The sequence below is a fragment of the Myotis nattereri genome (genome assembly GCF_964212035.1).
Source record: "Myotis nattereri genome assembly, chromosome: 2".
NCBI lineage: Eukaryota > Metazoa > Chordata > Mammalia > Chiroptera > Vespertilionidae > Myotis > Myotis nattereri.
In genome coordinates, this window is record NC_138076.1 from 74,343,462 (window position 1) to 74,361,528 (window position 18,067).

Consider the following 18,067-nt stretch of genomic DNA (forward strand, 5'->3'; position numbering starts at 1 on the left):
GCTGAGAGAAGGTCACGGACTCCATCTCTGGCTTTGTCTGCTGCCTTGCAAATGATTTTGGTAGGACTTCAAGAAAGGCTGTGGGTGACAGCAAAAATCTACCATTCCTTTCATAAAAGTTTATGTTCTGCTGACATGATTAGAGTCATATTTCTCTATAAAAAGTGCTTTTCATTTCCATCTCTCTCTCATATTTTCTTTTCAGTTTGAAAAAGAGTTTACAGACCACCAAGAAACTCAGGCTCAATTGCAGAAAAAAGAGGCAAAGATTAATGAGCTTCAAGCAGAGTTACAGGCTTTCAAGTCTCAGGTAAAATACCACCTATCCAGAGGAATTTAGTATTAAAAGCTTACCAGGGGCGCAAAGGTCATGTCATATCTTCACAGCATCAAAATGTTTAATCTTTAATTTCACTTGTATGTTTTCATAGTGTTTTTTATATGTATATATGTATATTTAGGAAACTTATTTTTCTACTTTTCAATTTTCTTTTTTAAGAACGTCTAAACTGTCACTAACCAATCTGCTTCCTTATATTTCGTTTGGGTTTTGTTCGTAATGTCACATTTCCTAAGTAATTAAACACAGAGGGTAAGAAAGTCTTTTCATCTTAGATTTGTCATTCATCACTGATCTTTATCCTACTACAGGAAATTATTGCTCAAGTTATTTATTTTTTAAAACCTTAAGCTTTTGGGTACCTTGCAGTGAGAGATAACCTCTAGCTGAATGAGAACATTTTCTGATAATTTTTCAATTTCCAAAAGTAAACAGATTTAAAACATGACCAAAAAAAAGAGAGAGAGAGAACAAATCTGGATTGTGAAGCAGATAGCTCATACACACCCTCTACACATAAAACATTTTAGATAGCAAGAAATACAACCTTTGTCTTTAATGGATGAAGAGATAGACTATTCACAGCTAAATTTCGTTGTGTAGATTTATATATAGGATGATGAACAATTAATATCATTTTCCTTTTATCCTAAGTTATGGTTATGCTGAAATAGTCTCAGATGTACTATTTTGTATATTGGTATACTGCTTCCTATATTATTGGCAATTTTTTTTTCTTTTGAATACTTAGTGGATTGTTTGTTACAGAGACTGTCTGAAGATACCCTAAGGAAGAGCTATCTTTTAGTGTTCAATTAAAAAAAAAATTTAAAGCTTCTGCCCTGGCTGGAGTTGGTTGGAGAGTTGTTGGTTGTACACCAAAGAGTTGCAAGTTCCATCCAGGACTGGGGCGATTATGGGAGGCAGTCGATGGATGTTTCTCTCTCACATTGATGCTTCTCTCCCTCTCCCACTTCTCTCTCCTCTCTCTCTCTCTCCCTCTCCCTAAAAATCAGTATTCTCGGGTGAGAATTACAAATTAAAAGCTGCTATCTAGAAATAAATTATTCTCAATTATTTTTTTTCTTTAGTGCATAAAAAGAAAGGGCAATAGTTTATTGAACTTTCTCATGTTTCTCAGATGGCTCCCTGTCCATCATATTAAAAGAAATGTTTGGTTATATTTTTATTTCAGGTAGAGTTATAGACAATGGCTGAAATATTTATGATTAGTTTTTTTCTGGTCTGGGCTAACATAAATTTAAAGACTTCCTTTGCTTTTTAATTTCTCCCAGTTGAAGAGTTACTTATAAATGTACTCTAAATTTAGAAAATTCCAGTTTGTGGAAAAACATATTCACCATGTTTAGATATGTTATTGTTGCATGTGCTTTTATATAAAATAGAAATAAATTTACATTTTGAAATTGAGATTAAATCCTATATCGTATAAAATTGTGGACAATGATGACCTGTTTTTATGGCTATCAGAAAAAGACCTGGAATTGAAGGCATAATATTGGCTACCATATTCATTTTTGAAGAACAAATGACAAATTCTTCCTTTTGATTAGTGTGTATTTCTCATGAAATCTATGCATTTGTTTTAAGATGCTTTTCTTTGATAAAAGCTACGCTGATTATGAAGGTTATGAATAAAATATGTCCTATTCTTTTTTTATTTTAGTCATTTAGTCACTTAACAACCAAGTATTTTTAGATGTTGGGGATATGATAGTGAGCAAGATAGTCACAGTGTCCTGCCTCATGAACAGTATATTATACTAGCATATGAACTAGTCTAGAGCAGAAATTCAACCATATCTTTGTTTTAAGATGTTAATAGCTAACCACGAAATGTATATTGAGTGTGAGTATAATATACATACATTGTTAACATTCAAAGGGCGGTAAATACTGTATAATATCCCACTAAAGTGATTCTTCTTTATAGTTCATCTTTCAATAAGACATGTTCTCTGATTTGTGGTTTCAATTTTTATGACACTTTTTCTCTGATCTCAAGTGTCAATTTCAGACTTTTATGCATGCTCTGTTTTTCGTAACTATGTCAAAACTTTTTAAATGATTTATTAACATTTATTAAATGTTTACCATTTGCAATGTAGTTGTATGTATGTATGTGTGGCTCAGGATTGAAGTTAGTAATTTTAGGAGAATAATCATATCACAAAAAATTATTTATGAACCCAGATCATCTTTATGCCAATGAAAATGCAGTGCATCTATTAAATTATTACCATGCCATAGAAACATAAGGACAAAAGTGACCAATGGACACATTTGTCTTTATTTCACTCTTCATTTTTCCTTGCTTCTCTGTCAGTCACAACATTAGGTGCTGGGAAAGTCACTTTCTTCATAGAGTTATAATCTATCAAAGAAATACATGCTAATGATTCCTTAAGAAGTTAGGAAACACTTTTGGTAAGAGCTGTCAAGGAGAAGTACAGGGTGCTATCAGTGTGAAATGAGTGGTCAGATAAGGCTTTCTTGAGGAAGGGATGTGTTGCTAAGATTAAAGGTAGGAGATGGGCAGGTGAAGAGGGTATTCCAGGTGGAAGGAACAACTTGTGCCCAGGCCTTGAAATTGCAATGAGGTTGAATTGTATGTGAAAGTCACTTGACCTGTTTCAGATGATGGCATATCTTTGGAGGTATTATTGAGAATTTTAGATTTTTTTTCTCAAGGGCAAAAGCAAGATAATACTAGTTAACTCTTTTTCTGGATATTTTTCTTATTTAAATGCTAGTGTTGTATAAAATTCTGTGCACAGAACTTTCTTTATGCTACATACTCTGTGCAACTCTAGTTGGACGTCTCTACTTCCATGGCCTACCCATCACCTAGAAACTGCTGATTTCAAATCATCAGACCCATGTACCCATTTCCCTCCTGGATATTTCCACCTGGATGGGCAAACTACCTCAAAAAGGGGAATAATATTTCTTTTAATTACACTTTTATGAAAACAAAAGCTATAATTATATTCTTAAACTGGGAAAAACTTCACTGGAATTTTTAGGCTAAGCCATATGAAATTTGTGATATTTACTTATTTTTGGTTTAAAATAATACATCATCATCATCATTATCATCATCATTATTATTATTATTATTGTTATTATTTTGAATCCTCACCCAAGGGCATACTTAGAGACAGAGTGAGAGGGAGAAAGAGAGAGAGAGAGAGAGAGAGAGAGAGAGAGAGAGAGAGAGAGAGAGAGAGAAAGGAACATTGCAGTGAAACAGAAACATTGACCCGTTGCCTTATGTATGTGCCCCAACTGAGGATCGAACCTGAAACCCAGGTATGTGCCCTGACTGGGAAACCAGCAACCTTTCCTTAGACAGGATGATGCCCAACTAACTGAGCCCGGCAATAGTACATTATTTTTAAGGAAAGTGTACTTTTATATGTTCTGTAGAGTTCTTAGACATGTTGCTTATTTATTTTATTTTTATTTTTCTCTCTAGTTTGGTGCCTTGCCAGCTGATATAAAGACCTCTTTGCCCCTAGTACAAGAAAATGAAACTGGGCACCCAGCACTTCCTCCTCCCATGGCACCACCTCCTCCACCACCACCTCCGCCCCCTCCTCCACTCCCAGGCATGCCCCTGCCATTTGGTGGTCCTGTGCCTCCACCACCTCCCCTGGGATTTCTCAGTGGAGGAAACTCTCTTCCACCGACCCTGCCATTTGGGTTAAAACCAAAGAAAGAATTTAAACCTGAAATTAGCATGAGAAGATTGAACTGGTTAAAGGTAAGTAAATAAATAAATGGAAGAAAACATACTCTTACCTATATTAAAATTACTTTTGTTTTGACTTCTATATAATTTCCAGTAGGAACCCCATTAAAAGTGATTTTTAAAAAAAATATATATATGTTCTATTGATTTTTTTACAGAGAGGAAGGGAGAGGGATAGAGAGTTAGAAACATCAATGAGAGAGAAACATCAATCAACTGCCTCCTGCACACCCCGCACTGGGGATGTGCCTGCAACCAAAGTACATGCCCTTGACAAGAATTGAACCTGGAACCCTTCAGTCCACAGGCTGATGCTCTATCCACCGAGCCAAACCAGCCAGGGCAAAAGTGATTTTAAATGAACAGGTTTTTTTTTTTTTTTTTTTTTTTCTTTTTAAAGGGTTGAGGCAAATTTCTTTGCTCTTGACTAAGGCTTTGGTGGTTTAAAAATTTAGTGGGAATCAATGTTAGTTGGTCACATAACCTTAGGAAATGCTGGGTACTGTGTCCTGCACTTGAGTCATAGTGCACATGAGCATAATTAAAGTTTTGGCAAGAGTAATTGATAAGAAACAAACTTTGTTTCGTTCAGCTTCGGTCCTCCCAGTTTTTTCTCTCATAGCTTACCTTCCTGCAGAACTCATATTTCATTGAACAAAGTTTGGAGAAAAATCATACGGGATTACTTCCTAAACATTGGCTGGCAGCTATGGGACTTTGGGTCTGAATGTAATGATTGGGCTGGGACAGATGAAACACCCTACTATTTATGAATCAGTCTTCTCTGATTGCAGATCAGACCTCATGAAATGACTGAAAACTGTTTCTGGATAAAGGCAAATGAAAATAAGTATGAAAATGTGGATTTGCTTTGTAAACTTGAGAATACATTTTGTTGCCAGCAAAAAGGTAAGTTTCACATCATGATTATATGTTATTTTACTATTTTAACACTGCCACTTTTTATATGTTAACTAGAAAGCATTATTTTAAGATGTATGTATATATACTCGGAGTAGCCAGATTATTATGACCACTTGACGTTTGTAGGCAAATTAGCTATGATTTCGCGCTGAAGTTGCTAGAGGGCCAGACCATTATAAATAGGGAAGCAGGTTGTTTACCACGACAGTAGAAGTGATTTTTTTCTGAAGATATGGGTAAACAATGTGATTTAACAGCCTTTGAACGTGGGAGATACACACACACACACACACACACACACTCTAGAGGCCCGGTGCATGAAATTCGTGCATGGGATGAGGGGGTGGTCCCTCAGCCTGGCCTGCACCCTCTACATTCTGGAACCCCTCAGGACTGCTGGCTCCTAATCGCTCTCCTGCGTGCCGGCTTGATCCCCCTAACTGCTCTCCCTTGCTGGCCTGATCCCCCTAACTACTCTCTCCTGCTGGACTGATCCCCCTAATTGTTCTCCCCTGATGGTCTGACCCCTCTAACTGGTCTCCCCTGCCTGCCTGTTCGTCTCCAACCACCTCTGCCTCAGCCCCACCAACATGGAGGTCTGGAATGACATCCAGAAGGTCGTCCAGAAGATATTCAGTCTAATTAGCATATTATCCTTTTATTAGTATAGATGCCATCTTGTCCTAAAAATGCAGATTGTTAGCAGGTTTTCCTATCATGGAAGGGGAGCCCGCAGTAGCATCCTGGGTTCTGACCAGGGCTTAAGCACTCGTGCTTTATCTCAGCAGATGAGATTCCTAGAAGAAGACTCTTGGATGTACCTTGAACATTTCTATCAATTTTGCCAAATCATCCTCCAAAAATGTTGAACCACTTTAAACTCCCACCAGCAACCATGCGTGTGCCCTCTGTCCTAATTTGATGCCAATATCATTGAATTCCCCCTAGAAGCTTCCCTCCCCTCAGCCGGGACTGCCTGGCACTTGGGCCAACCTCACTGTTCAGCCCAGGACTTGATTTCCCGAGATAGAATTATGGAAGAGGAAAAATAGTTTTCCTCTACCCTTCTGAGTTCTTAGCGGAGGCCCTTGTAATGAAAGACGGATTACCAAGAGAAAAACAAAAGTTCATTAACATGTGTACCTTGTGTATATGTGGGAGATCCCAGGGAAAAATGAATAACTCCTCAAGGTAGCTTAGAATCCAGATTTAAATACTTTCTTCCTAGGGAAAGGGGATTGGAGATGTAGGCCTCTTAGAGGAGAGTACATGATTTTTAGGAAAGATGAATGGGGGTCGGGGGGAGATAGTTTGTAACAAAGTTTGGCTGTGTTGTCAACTTCTAGTCTCTTGTCCTGTGACAGGAGTTAGTCTTTGCTGGCTGATGACACTTTTCCCATCGAGGGGACCTATGACATTTAAGGTTCTTTTGAGGGGTCTGATTTTAGGCAGAGCAGGAGACTTCAGTGAAAGCCTCTCCTTGCATTTGTTGTTTTTCATGCATCTGCAGCTCAATATCATCAATATAACAACAAGGCATATGTTGGGGTGGCATGTTCTCTGACCTTCAGAATAAACCCAACAAAAGCTTGTTTCCTCTCTTAGATGATTGCCACAGTAGTGTTATTCCCTGGAGACAGTATTCTGACCAGACTGGGAGTGCCCAGCGCCTCTGTGGGCTTGTGTCTCTGATCCTCTGCTGGGTGCCGGACCCCCCTGCGGACTTGTGTCTCTGCTCCTTCAGCCCCAGCTCCACCACGGCTGTGGGGCTTGGAGCTGCTGGGTGTTGGGCCCCCCTGCAGGCTTGTGTCTCTGCTCCTCCGGCCCCGCGGCAGTGGCGACGAAGCAGGCCCAGAGGCCCTCCACGGGCGGGGTGGGGCAGAACGCCTGCATCATCGCCATGGCAATGATGCAAGCGTCCTGGCCCAGCCGCCCCCATCTTTGTCATGGATTGACAGTCAGTTTGCATATTCCTGCTCTATTGGCTGTGGGCGCCACCATATTTGTCACAGAGTGATGGCTAATTTGCATATTGCTCTATTATTAGATAGGATATAAATACACTAGAGGCCAGGTGCACAAAATTCATGTGGGGGGGTGGGGGGAGTCCTTCAGCCTGGCCTGCACCCTCTCTCAATCTGGGACTCCTCGGGGGATGTCTGACTGCCGGTTTAGGCCTGATCTGTAAACTGGCACTTGGACAGCCCTCTTGCAATCTGGGACCGCTGGCTCCTAACTGCTTGCCTGCCTGCCTGCCTGATCACCCCTAACTGCTTGTCTGCCTGCCTGATTGCCCCTAACTGCTTGTCTGCCTGCCTGATTACCCCTAACCACCTGCCTTCCTGCCTCATCACTCCTAACCACTCTGCCTGCCTGCCTGATCACCCCTAACTGCTCGCCTGCCCTGCCTGATAGCCCCTAACCACCTCTGCCTCAGCCCCTGCTGCCATGGCTTCATCCAGAATGACGTCTGGATGGTCGTTCGGCTGTCCCATCTAATTAGCATATTATGCTTTTATTATTATAGATTTTTTACTTTATTAATGGGGAAATAAATGATTTAATAAATGAAATGCTTAAAAAGAAAATTTTATTAGATTATCAAATGAGCAATTTTTAAAATTCAGATGATTAATACAGAACTTAAATTTTCTATATAATATCTCTTTTGAAGAAGTTCTAAATTAGATTTTTCTGAAGGAGGATATTTTCAGAGATTCTTTCGGCATTAGAATTTCTTTTTGCCAATGAGGAATGGTAAAAGCAAAAACAAAATGATAGCTTCCCTCTAGTCAGATTTTAATATTTAATGTTACAGTGACTGTCACATAGTTCAATTAATATTAGTCACATGAGATAGATATATCAATTTTAATGAGTGTCTTGAAAGTGTGAAACAGAAGTATATGAGTAGATTATAAGATCTTCTAATTAAAAGTAATAGAATTTATTTTTCAAATTGTTTTGTGATAGCTTTTACTTGTTCAGTGTGCCTTTAAAATTTATATTTAGGTATTACTCTTGTCTGAAAATTGAATTTATCTCATCCAGTTTCATGGGCCAAAAGCACTTGTCTCTGAGCTGATACCCACTGATACTGTTAAGTTCATTTTTAAGTATTATATAACACTTCCATGTTAGGTCAGTAGTTACCTTTCATTTTCAAAAAGGAGCCCATAGACTTATGCTATTTATATCTCTGGGCTCATTGAGCACAGAGAGGCCTGGAGGGAAGCTATTGTACTGAATGGAGATGGCAAGGCTTGGTTTCTTAAAATGCCTACTGTGTACTAGGCATCATGCTAGGTGCTTACTCTTTCTGTTTTATCCTGATCATCTCAGTATCCAAAGGATGTGGGCTGATTACAAAAAAAAAAAAAAATCTTTTACATTTCTTTGAAACACTTTTTAAAATTTAAACGTAAAATAGAAACTCTTTTAAAGAGTAATTGTGTTAGATACACTAAAAGTTGTAAATTATGGTAGCTTTCTAGAATGTGTGGTAAATCCAAAGTCTTCAGTAGGTATTTTGAGCACCATTTGTCTTGACCAAAATAGTAAAAATGATATATTTTGAATTTTCTCAGCAAGCTTATCCTAGGAAATCTTGTGAATTAAACTGATCTTAATTTACCTTTTGATTATGGAGAATCAAAATTTTCCTTGAATAACATAAGTGTACTCTTTAGGCAATCAAGGAAAATATATGGCAGTTAAAATGTGTATTTACATGTAAAACACTTCAGAATTTCAGATTTCATAATCTGGAATTGATTAGTTTTCCCTTTGCTTTCCTAGTAGGTGCAAATGGAAGTACCTAAAAGCTATTTAAGTAATACTGCCATCCACCTACTCTCTTTTTTTTTTTTCATCTTTACTCTGATTACTTTCTTAATTAATGAGGCTCAAAAGGGAAACTTGTTAGCATGTCTTTAATTTAGCTGTAGTGTTAGCCCTAAATGAAATAATTAGACCTTTAAAAAATTCTTAAGTCATCTAACTTTAGCCTTGAGAGTCAAGGTTGAAAAAAAAACAATGTATTTGCTCAATCTAACACTAGTTGTAAAGGTTAAGGTGAGGAAGTGAAAAACATTTTCTGAACATTAGATGCTTGCATCTCTCTCTGTCTTTGTACCTGCTGTCCCCTCTCCCCTAAATCTCTCTTGCATTTGATCAGAGGCTGGCAGAGGCCTACAACTCCTATTTTCTACCTTAAATGCTACCTTCTCTTTCCTGTGACTGTGGATGGTATTTCCATGGTGAACAGAAAAGATGGGGAAGCCCAGGGTTGTAATCCTTGGCAATGCTAACATTTCACACTGCCAACAGGAGATGAGCTGTGAAGGTGACTATTCTTTGGCCTGGATTTGAAAGAATAGTTCCTACTAAGCATTATTTGAAGAGCCTCAATTGAGAGTGCTTTATTTAGGTATGACTAGTAGTTATTTCATTGGAAAAGGCCAATATTTTCTAGCAAAGATCAGAAAGGAAGGCTGGAGAAAGGTGTTTGGAAAGCAAGGGCTGGTGTAGTAGACAGGTGGCCTCTGTTCATGGCCTGGGTGCTTGAGGCATTAGATCTAAGTGTTGACATCTATCCGTCCCCTGGTCTCCAAAAGCTACTTTGTTTGAATCAATTTTGTAATTTCTGCAGAATTCAAAATTAATGCTAGTCACTCATTTATTGTTCAGTGCAAGGTAGACATACAGCTGCTTTCCACTCCATGGCATGCAGAGGAAAGCAGAGGCAATTGCTACTGGTTGATTTTTTTTTTTTTAATATATTTTATTGAGTTTTTACAGAGAGGAAAGGAGAGAGATAGAGAGTTAGAAACATCGATGAGAGAGAAACATCGACCAGCTGCCTCCTGCACACTCCCCACTGGGGATGTGCCCGCAACCCAGGTACATGCCCTTGACCGGAATCAAACCTGGGACCTTTCAGTCCGCAGGCCGACGCTCTATCCACTGAGCCAAACCGGTTTTGGCGCTACTGGTTGATTTTCATCATTGGTTTGCTTCACAACTTGGCAGGGAAAGGCAGAGGATTTAAGTTATTGATGATTAATGGGATTTTAGAACAGTTGGTATATCTGGGTGTGTGTTTTTTTGTAGCAACCCTTTTGACCAAGAATTGGGGCATTTGTGACAACATGGATGGACTGCTAGAGCATATGCTAAATGATCTCTCTCATATGTGGAATCTAAAAAAATACAAACCAATCTCATGGATAGAGATTGGTGGTTGCCAGAAGTGGAGGCTGGAGGGTGGGGTTTGAGACACAGATGAAAGGGCTCAAATTTATTTAAAAAAGATGAAAGCCCTTGCTGGGTGGCTCACTTGGTTGGAGTGTTGTCCTGTGCACCAAAAGGTGGTGGCTTCGATTCCCGGACAAGGCACATACCTGGGTTGCGGGTTTGATCCCTGGTCGGGTGCGTATGGGAGGCAACTGATTGATGTTTCTCCTTCTCTCTCTCTCTCTCTCTCTCTCTCTCTCTCTCTCTCTCTCTCTCTCTCTCAAAACCAATAAAAATAAATCCTCGGCTGAGGAGGAAAAAGAAAACGGAGAACCGGGGCTATTTCTCAGATTACAAAGGTGGATGTTCCTCCCCAGATATTTAAAATGGTAGATGCCAGTCCCTTGTGCTTCCTAAGCATTTCGAATAGGAACTGACTTCAGTCATTTAAAGAGAACCTTGAAATTTTCTCTCACATATTATTTATTTTTTGTAATGAAGAATGGCTTTTTTCCTTACAGAAGTCACTGCTTTAGGTTTCTGGGACTTTTAGATCAACTTGGTTGGGCTTTAGAGCTCTTGTACCCTGAGAGTTGGAAAAGGAAGAAAGACTAATAACACCTATTGCTCACCTGTGGTGTACCAGTCCCTGAGCTGTGTCATCTTCATGTCACCTTGTTGTCTTGAGGCTTTTCTCCTGCAAAACTGCCTGACTCCCCAGAATACCACCCTGCCCACCTACTCATAGATACTGTAAGATATTCTCGGTGAGAGCTTGGACATTTCCTCTTAATTCATGTTGCTCTTCATAATACATGCTTTGCTTTTTTTCGGTTTTATTTTACTTATTTTGTGTTTTAGATGGCTCTCCTGTGACATATATAACATGGCTTCAATGGGAAAGTGCCTTGTGCCGGGAGGTTCGCCATCACTGTTGTAGGGGCTTGGCTGCGTTCAGGATTGTGCTTCGTATTAGAAACACAATTTATTCCTTTATAAGAATAAAAGTGTATAAAAAAAACTAAAAAGTACAGGAATCTCTCTCTCAGCCTTTTTCTGTGAAATTAACATTTATTCCTGATTCAGTTGAATCTTTTCTTTTTTATACATATACCTTGTTTTGCTATTTAAGTATCTCACTTTGGTTTCTTTGTGACTCTCAGTTCTAAATTTTTGACATCTTAGTTTTCCATATTTTAAATTCTTATGAAAATAACCTGTAGGTATTTTTCCTGATCATCTGTTTCTTTTTCTCATTTTTCCTTTCAGTTGTCCATCCCACCCTTTCTCCTTCCTATATTTTGCTACCACTATTCAGGTCAACAAATATTTCTTGGGTTTACATTTATGTCAGGCCTTGTGTTGTACACTGGGGACACTGTCATGAGAAAGGCAGACATGTGCTCCGTTCTCATGTTGCTTGTACAGTCTCAATGTGACTCAGTCAAGTTCTTAGTTGAAATATAAGAATGAGGAGTACAACAATAAAGGTTGATTTTGATTTTAGGAAAGAGTGACACATTTTATGGTCTTTGGCTTCTTTTAAGAATTAACAAGAATATATGAAGAACATTGTAATTTCACTTTGATATTTAATCACAATATTCATGTATTGAACGTTTGGTTTCATCAAAATGATGCTAATGACCTGTATATTTTTTACCAGATTGGAAGCATCTGTTGGTTAATTTTTACAGGCTGCTGAAAAATGGATTAAAGTATACTAACAGGTTATTGGTGTTGGATTTATCAACTAAAATTAATATTAATTACTTTCATTATTCACAAACTATTACCTTAATAGGGTTTAAAGGGCTTTCTGAAAGTATATGAATAGTCTAATTCAGCTAGACTGCTTTATTATGAAAATGTGATTCCACGTTTGTTAGCTTCCTGAAGTAATCACATTTTGTAACAGGTGCATCATATTTGCCAGATAGGGCCAATAAACTGGTTTATAAATATTTCTCAACTGAACAGTTGTGGCATATGGAAACAGTTAATGGATAACACAAACACATCAAGCTGAGATTTCTGACATCATAGTTCAGTGGACAGAGAATTGGGGTACAGAGTGAATAAACTATGTATTATCCTCGGGCAGTTATGGCGAACCTATGACACGCGTGTCAGAGGTGACACACGAACTCATTGTTTTGGTTGATTTTTCTTTGTTAAATGGCATTTAAATATATAAAATAACTATCAAAAATATACATCTTTGTTTTACTATGGTTGCAAATATCAAAAAATGTCTATGTGTGACACGGCACCAGAATTAAGTTAGCATTTTTCAAAATGCTGACACGCCGAGCTCAAAAGGTTCGCCATCACTGTCGTAGGGGCTTGGCTGCATTCAGGATTGTGCTTTGTATTAGAAACACAATTTATTCCTCTATATGAATAAAAGTGTATAAAAAAACTAAACTGGTAGTCTAAAACTAAATTGAGTCACTTGGCTAGTGAGAAATAGTGTATATATCTCTTCCATATTACAAGTTACTTTGGTATTTTAATTCTGCTAACAGTTTTAGTGGTCCACCTATACCCACTGTCCCTTAACAAAATTATAAATTCATTCCATTCCATTGTTATTGCACACCCTTTTCTCCCAGGATTTCCCTTCTTTTTCCTGTATCTTTTGTCTTATCCCTTTGCCCTTTCTTGTTGCTCTGTGGTTGCTCAAAGTCATTTCACAAGCCTACATGTAGATGGACAATATGATTTCTAACAGAGCTATGTTTCTTGGGAATGCATGTTAATAAAGAGATAATGCCAAAATGAATGTAACAGATCTTAAACATCTTAAAGATTTCTGAAAATATATTTCACCAACACTAATTTGGAAAGACTGGGGAGGAAGTCAGTCAGTGGAGAATTAAAAATTTCTCTAGGGATTTATCATTTGGTTCTTGTCTGAATTTCAAAAGAACTAAAGACTTAAGGAAATTATGAGGCAGGTCAGGAATGTCTTGTTTCATCATTAGAAAGTATCACATTGTTACCAATTATATTGTATCTGTGTTGGGTTCCTGCAGGAATAGCATTGTATTCTGAAATAGAACCCAAAGAGAAAGGCTGTAGAAAGTCAGTTTATTTAGCCAGGAGCCACAGGCAACTTTCAAGTCCACAAAATGTTTCAGTTACATTCTTGGTTATACCATGTATCTTTGGTATTTTGAAGGTTCCTGTAAATAGGCATATTTCTTGTGTGTCCTACAGGTGGTATAAGCAGAAAGGGAGGAGGATTGAACTTGTATGTATTGGGGGTTGTGTGAACCCATAAACATAGCTTCCTTTCCTATTTTCTCTCCTCTTTTTTTTCCTTTTTCCACTGGAGGGAAGAATGGTTATTAGGGTACTAGATTCAAATTGAGTCACTTGGCTAGTGAGAAATAGTGTATATATCTCTTCCATATTACAAGTTACTTTGGTATTTTAATTCTGCTAACAGTTTTAGTGGTCCACCTATACCCACTGTCCCTTAACAAAATTATAAATTCATTCCATTCCATTGTTATTGCACACCCTTTTCTCCCAGGATTTCCCTTCTTTTTCCTGTATCTTTTGTCTTATCCCTTTGCCCTTTCTTGTTGCTCTGTGGTTGCTCAAAGTCATTTCCCTATTTCAGGCAGTTATTCTTGGCCTTATCTGTACTATGTTCTATCATTCAAGACTCCCACTCATAATTAATGCACAGTACTATTCACCTGAAAATATGAATGAGGCTTATCCTTCTGAATGGACTATTTTAATCTTCAAATGACATCTGTAAATTAGGCTCTTAACTTTTCCTCTTGTCTCTCACTCCTCCACGCCTCTCTGCCCCACACCCACCTCCCCACATACCACTTTCCAGGCTTAGAAGAAATGAAGTCAGTGATATAGAGAGTGGGGTCCTGCTAGGAGAGAAATTAGGAAATGTAGGAGTGCTTCTTGCTGGATGATATGCTGTAGGAATTTGATATTAAATGGTGTAGGAAATTATTTTGTAACAGAAAAAAAACTAACTTTATTATATATTTTATAAACCTTGCATTTTCTAAGTTAGATTTTGAGGTAATTATATATACATGTGTTTGGGTAAGCTGGCTATTTGTCCCTCAAGATGAAATCATTTAGGCATATAATCTTATACCTTGTAAGATACTTTGTTCATTTAGCATGAGATTTCACATATATTTCATGGCATCTAAGAGGAACACCAGGTAGGAGACCTGTGGTTATCACAGCTCTGATTTGTCTAAGTGCATGTGTGTGTTTTGAAAGAATGGCTATTTCGAAGCCAGACACATTAAGGAGGAAAAAACAAATATAACATCATCACTTTCACTCACCTCTAATTGAAACTTAACATTTTCTTCAATTATAAATCTATAATAATAAAAGCATAATATGCTAATTAGATCCGGACATCCTTCTAGACAACCTTCTGGACGATGCCCAGGCTGCGAGGGCCAAGCCCCTTCCTTGCACGAATTTTGCGCGTCGTATAAATATAAGCTTAAATATAAGCATCAAACACAGCAGTACCTATGCCATTTTTACCTGTAAAGTTCGTGTATCATTCATATCTCAATAAAATCATTTCAGATACATATGTATACCCAAATATCATTGAAACTCATCACTACTTCAAAATTAGAGTACTTGTTAGACCTGCAGCTAGATCTTGATATTTAATACATTAATAAAGAAGCATATTTTCTTAGTTGGGTCCTCCAGAAAGTAGATGCTGAGCTGTCAGAGTGCAAGAGGTTTTTTAGGGGGAGGGGGAGGGCTGCATGCAAAAGGTAGAAGGGGGAAGTGAGACAGGGCAGGAGGAACCTTAGACCATGAGGAACCCCTGACAAATTCTCAGCCACCCCAGCTTGGAGAGAGCTCTGGAACAGAATGCGTGGAGGAGCCCCAGGCTAGCCTCTCTGAGCCATGTTCAGTCCTTGGCAGGAGGCTGCCCAGGAAGAATGGGCCTGGGCTCAAAAGCCCAGAAAGATCCCGAGGGTGCTTAGTTTGTCAGTTAAGTGCACTCCATGCGCATTCCTGAAGGGAGACTTGAGCAGTTCATCTTCTTGGCTGCCATGCATGCATGTTACATGTTCATAACTGGTGTTAAGTGCATTTTGGTAACTATACTTGAGTGTCATTTACTTCCTTTGAAATCCTATGTGTTTTTTTGCATTTTAAAATTATTCTGAGAAGGGATCCACTTCTCTGACTACCAGTAGGGTCCATGGCAATGAACCCTGCTGTAGCCTTTCTGATTCATGCCGTTGTAGGAGTGAGGAAGGTCAGGGGCCTGGGCCCTGCCTCAACTGCGGCCTATTCACATACAGAGTGGGCAAAGGTAGGTTTACAGTTGTTCGTAGGGAAAATAACTGCAGGTTCTGATTATTACAATAGCTTTATTAACTGTTTTGAATACTCACAATTGTAAACCTACTTTTGCCAACCTCATGTGTGTGTGTGTGTGTGTGTGTGTTTAATTTTAACTCCACGGGTCAATGTATTATTTGTAATGAGATATTTCATTCAACTTAGAAGAAATTATATGGTGGCTTCAATATCAGGACATCCATTTTTTTAATCCACTGTAATAGCTATTATAATGCATTTGTTAATCAAAGTACATATTGAATCTGGACAAGTGTGAAACTTTTAAATTAGACAATAATAAAACAACAGTACTACTAATGATTGTCCCTTGTTTAGCAGTTATGTTTCCTTCACTTATATCATTTTATTTGCTTCCTAAACCAGTCCTGTGAAAGAACCAAGGCAAATACTAAATCCATTTTATATTTAAGAGAAAGTTACACTTTTCAAGAGAAGTTTGGCTAAAAGGAGCCGCCACTCTGAATGGAATACAGATGTGAGTCTAAAGCTATAGCTCCTTCTGCTATGCCACACTGCTTCCCTGATTAAAAGAAATCCTATTATGTTTAATTTAAAGTGCTCTTCTTTGATTTAAAATAATTTTCCTCTCATCTCCTGCCATCTTACCACTGCCCCATAGCAGTTCACTCTCATCCCACAATTTATGTTAAAGGCTTTAAAAACTTGCCGTTTTTTATTAAGACCATCTTTCATCATTTGGTACCTCTATTCACTTCGGTAAGTATTTGAGCTGTAAATCCTGACACCATGCTGTAGAGTGTATGGGAGAAGGGAGGGACTGCTGAGTCCACCCTACAAGTACTTGACCCTGGACTTTATAGCTGTAATTTTTTCCCCCACAAAACAGGGAGATAACACCCACCTCACAAGGTTAGTGTGAGAATTATAGAATGAATATTTTAAAGCCTCTTTTGCAGTGCCCTGCTCATTGTAGTTGCTCAGGAAATTTTAGCTGAACTTAAATTTTGAGAATGCAAGCTTCTTTCCACTTGTAAAGTTTGGTGTATTATCTCTGAATCTTCCACAGCGGTTACAAGTTCAATGACCTCCCTCTAGCTTTGGTTACAAATGAAGCTTCTAAACCATAAAACTGTGGTGTTAACTGACCTGTTAATAGTCACTTACGCTGTAACACTAGTCTGTACCATGAAGTTTAGAAAATAATAATAGAATATTATTCTGTATATCTTTTTTATTTCATATTTGTGTATATCTTAACTGTGAAATGATTTATAAGTTCCCGTAGCGAGAGCTGTTGAATCAGGAATAAATGTAAAGACCTGTTTGGTGTTTATTTCCTCCTTTAAAAAGTATTTTTTCATGATTTCTTCCCTTCCAGTTTATGATTCATTAATAGAGCTGCTTCCCAACCATTTTTGTAATTTTATGAAATTTAAAAACTGAACAGTTTAATTTTGCTTTTTTAAAAATGTGATTCAGTTTTAGAGCATTGGGCTGATGACTTGAGAGGGATCTTGAAGAATTCATGCAGTCCTTTATAATAGAAACTTACTGTTTCTTGTTAATAATTCATTATTATTTTTCACAGTTATTTACAGTTGCAAAAATTAGTGAGGATGATATGGATGGCTTAATATAATTATGGAACTGGCTGCATTAAGTTGAAGGAAACCTTTAGTTGATAGGCAAATATGAGTGCCAAGTAGAGCTTATGGCCTTAATTCTCCCCAGGGTTTGCAGGAGAGTTGATAACTGTTAATTTTCAAAGTGTGCTAGTAGAAGGTTCAGAGGAATGAAATTCCCCTCCCCATCCCCCACCCAGCTTTGTGATATAAGCTAAAGAAATTATTTTGGTGAGTCATAAGCATTTGTTGAAGTTCTACCATTTTGACCTATTGAGAACTTCATTTGGTTCAGCCTAATTCTTGTTTCCTAAACTGGTGACAAATTAAGGAAATACATAAAAATTTGTCTTTAGTTTATAGCTTAATTGAAAATGACTATTGGTATTTCTACTTCTCTAATAGCTTGTGAAGTAATGGATAAGGGTGCAAACTCTGGAAGTGGAAAGTCTTTATCTTGGAATGATTTATAGCTCCCAAGTCTAAGATTGGAATACCTGGGAATTTTACATGCTGCATTTGTGTATGTAAATAAGTCTTTTCTGTTGAATCTAGGAAGAAATTTGCAGAAAACAGTACTGAGTTAAAAGTGATTTAACCAGGTCTGGTGGTTGGTGGTCTCAGAGTTTATAAACAACATCCCAATGATGTCAGGACTCTGGTGGCTTCTTGTTTATTTTCTGAGCTTTCTCTCCAGTTTCAGCATTGCTTGGCTAGTGAAGATAGGAATAATCATTATGCTCACACATGGGGCTCGAGGGGAGAATTTATTTCTTGCCTTTTTCAGCTTGTAGAGGCTATACACATATTGCTCAG

At 38.0% G+C, this 18,067-nt stretch overlaps 1 protein-coding gene across 4 annotated transcripts in view; it reads left to right on the forward strand.

Moving 5' to 3' along the window:
• Positions 1-18,067, forward strand: part of DIAPH3 (diaphanous related formin 3) — a gene marked incomplete at its 5' end in the record, with an annotated part of 567,305 nt that overhangs the window by 207,455 nt on the left and 341,783 nt on the right. For all 4 annotated transcript variants that reach the window (XM_081083267.1, XM_081083268.1, XM_081083269.1 and 1 more), the window contains 3 exons: positions 206-310; positions 3,840-4,127; positions 4,910-5,024. In XM_081083267.1, the coding sequence (XP_080939393.1) occupies positions 206-310; positions 3,840-4,127; positions 4,910-5,024 (508 nt within the window). The remainder of the gene's footprint in view (positions 1-205; positions 311-3,839; positions 4,128-4,909; positions 5,025-18,067) is intronic.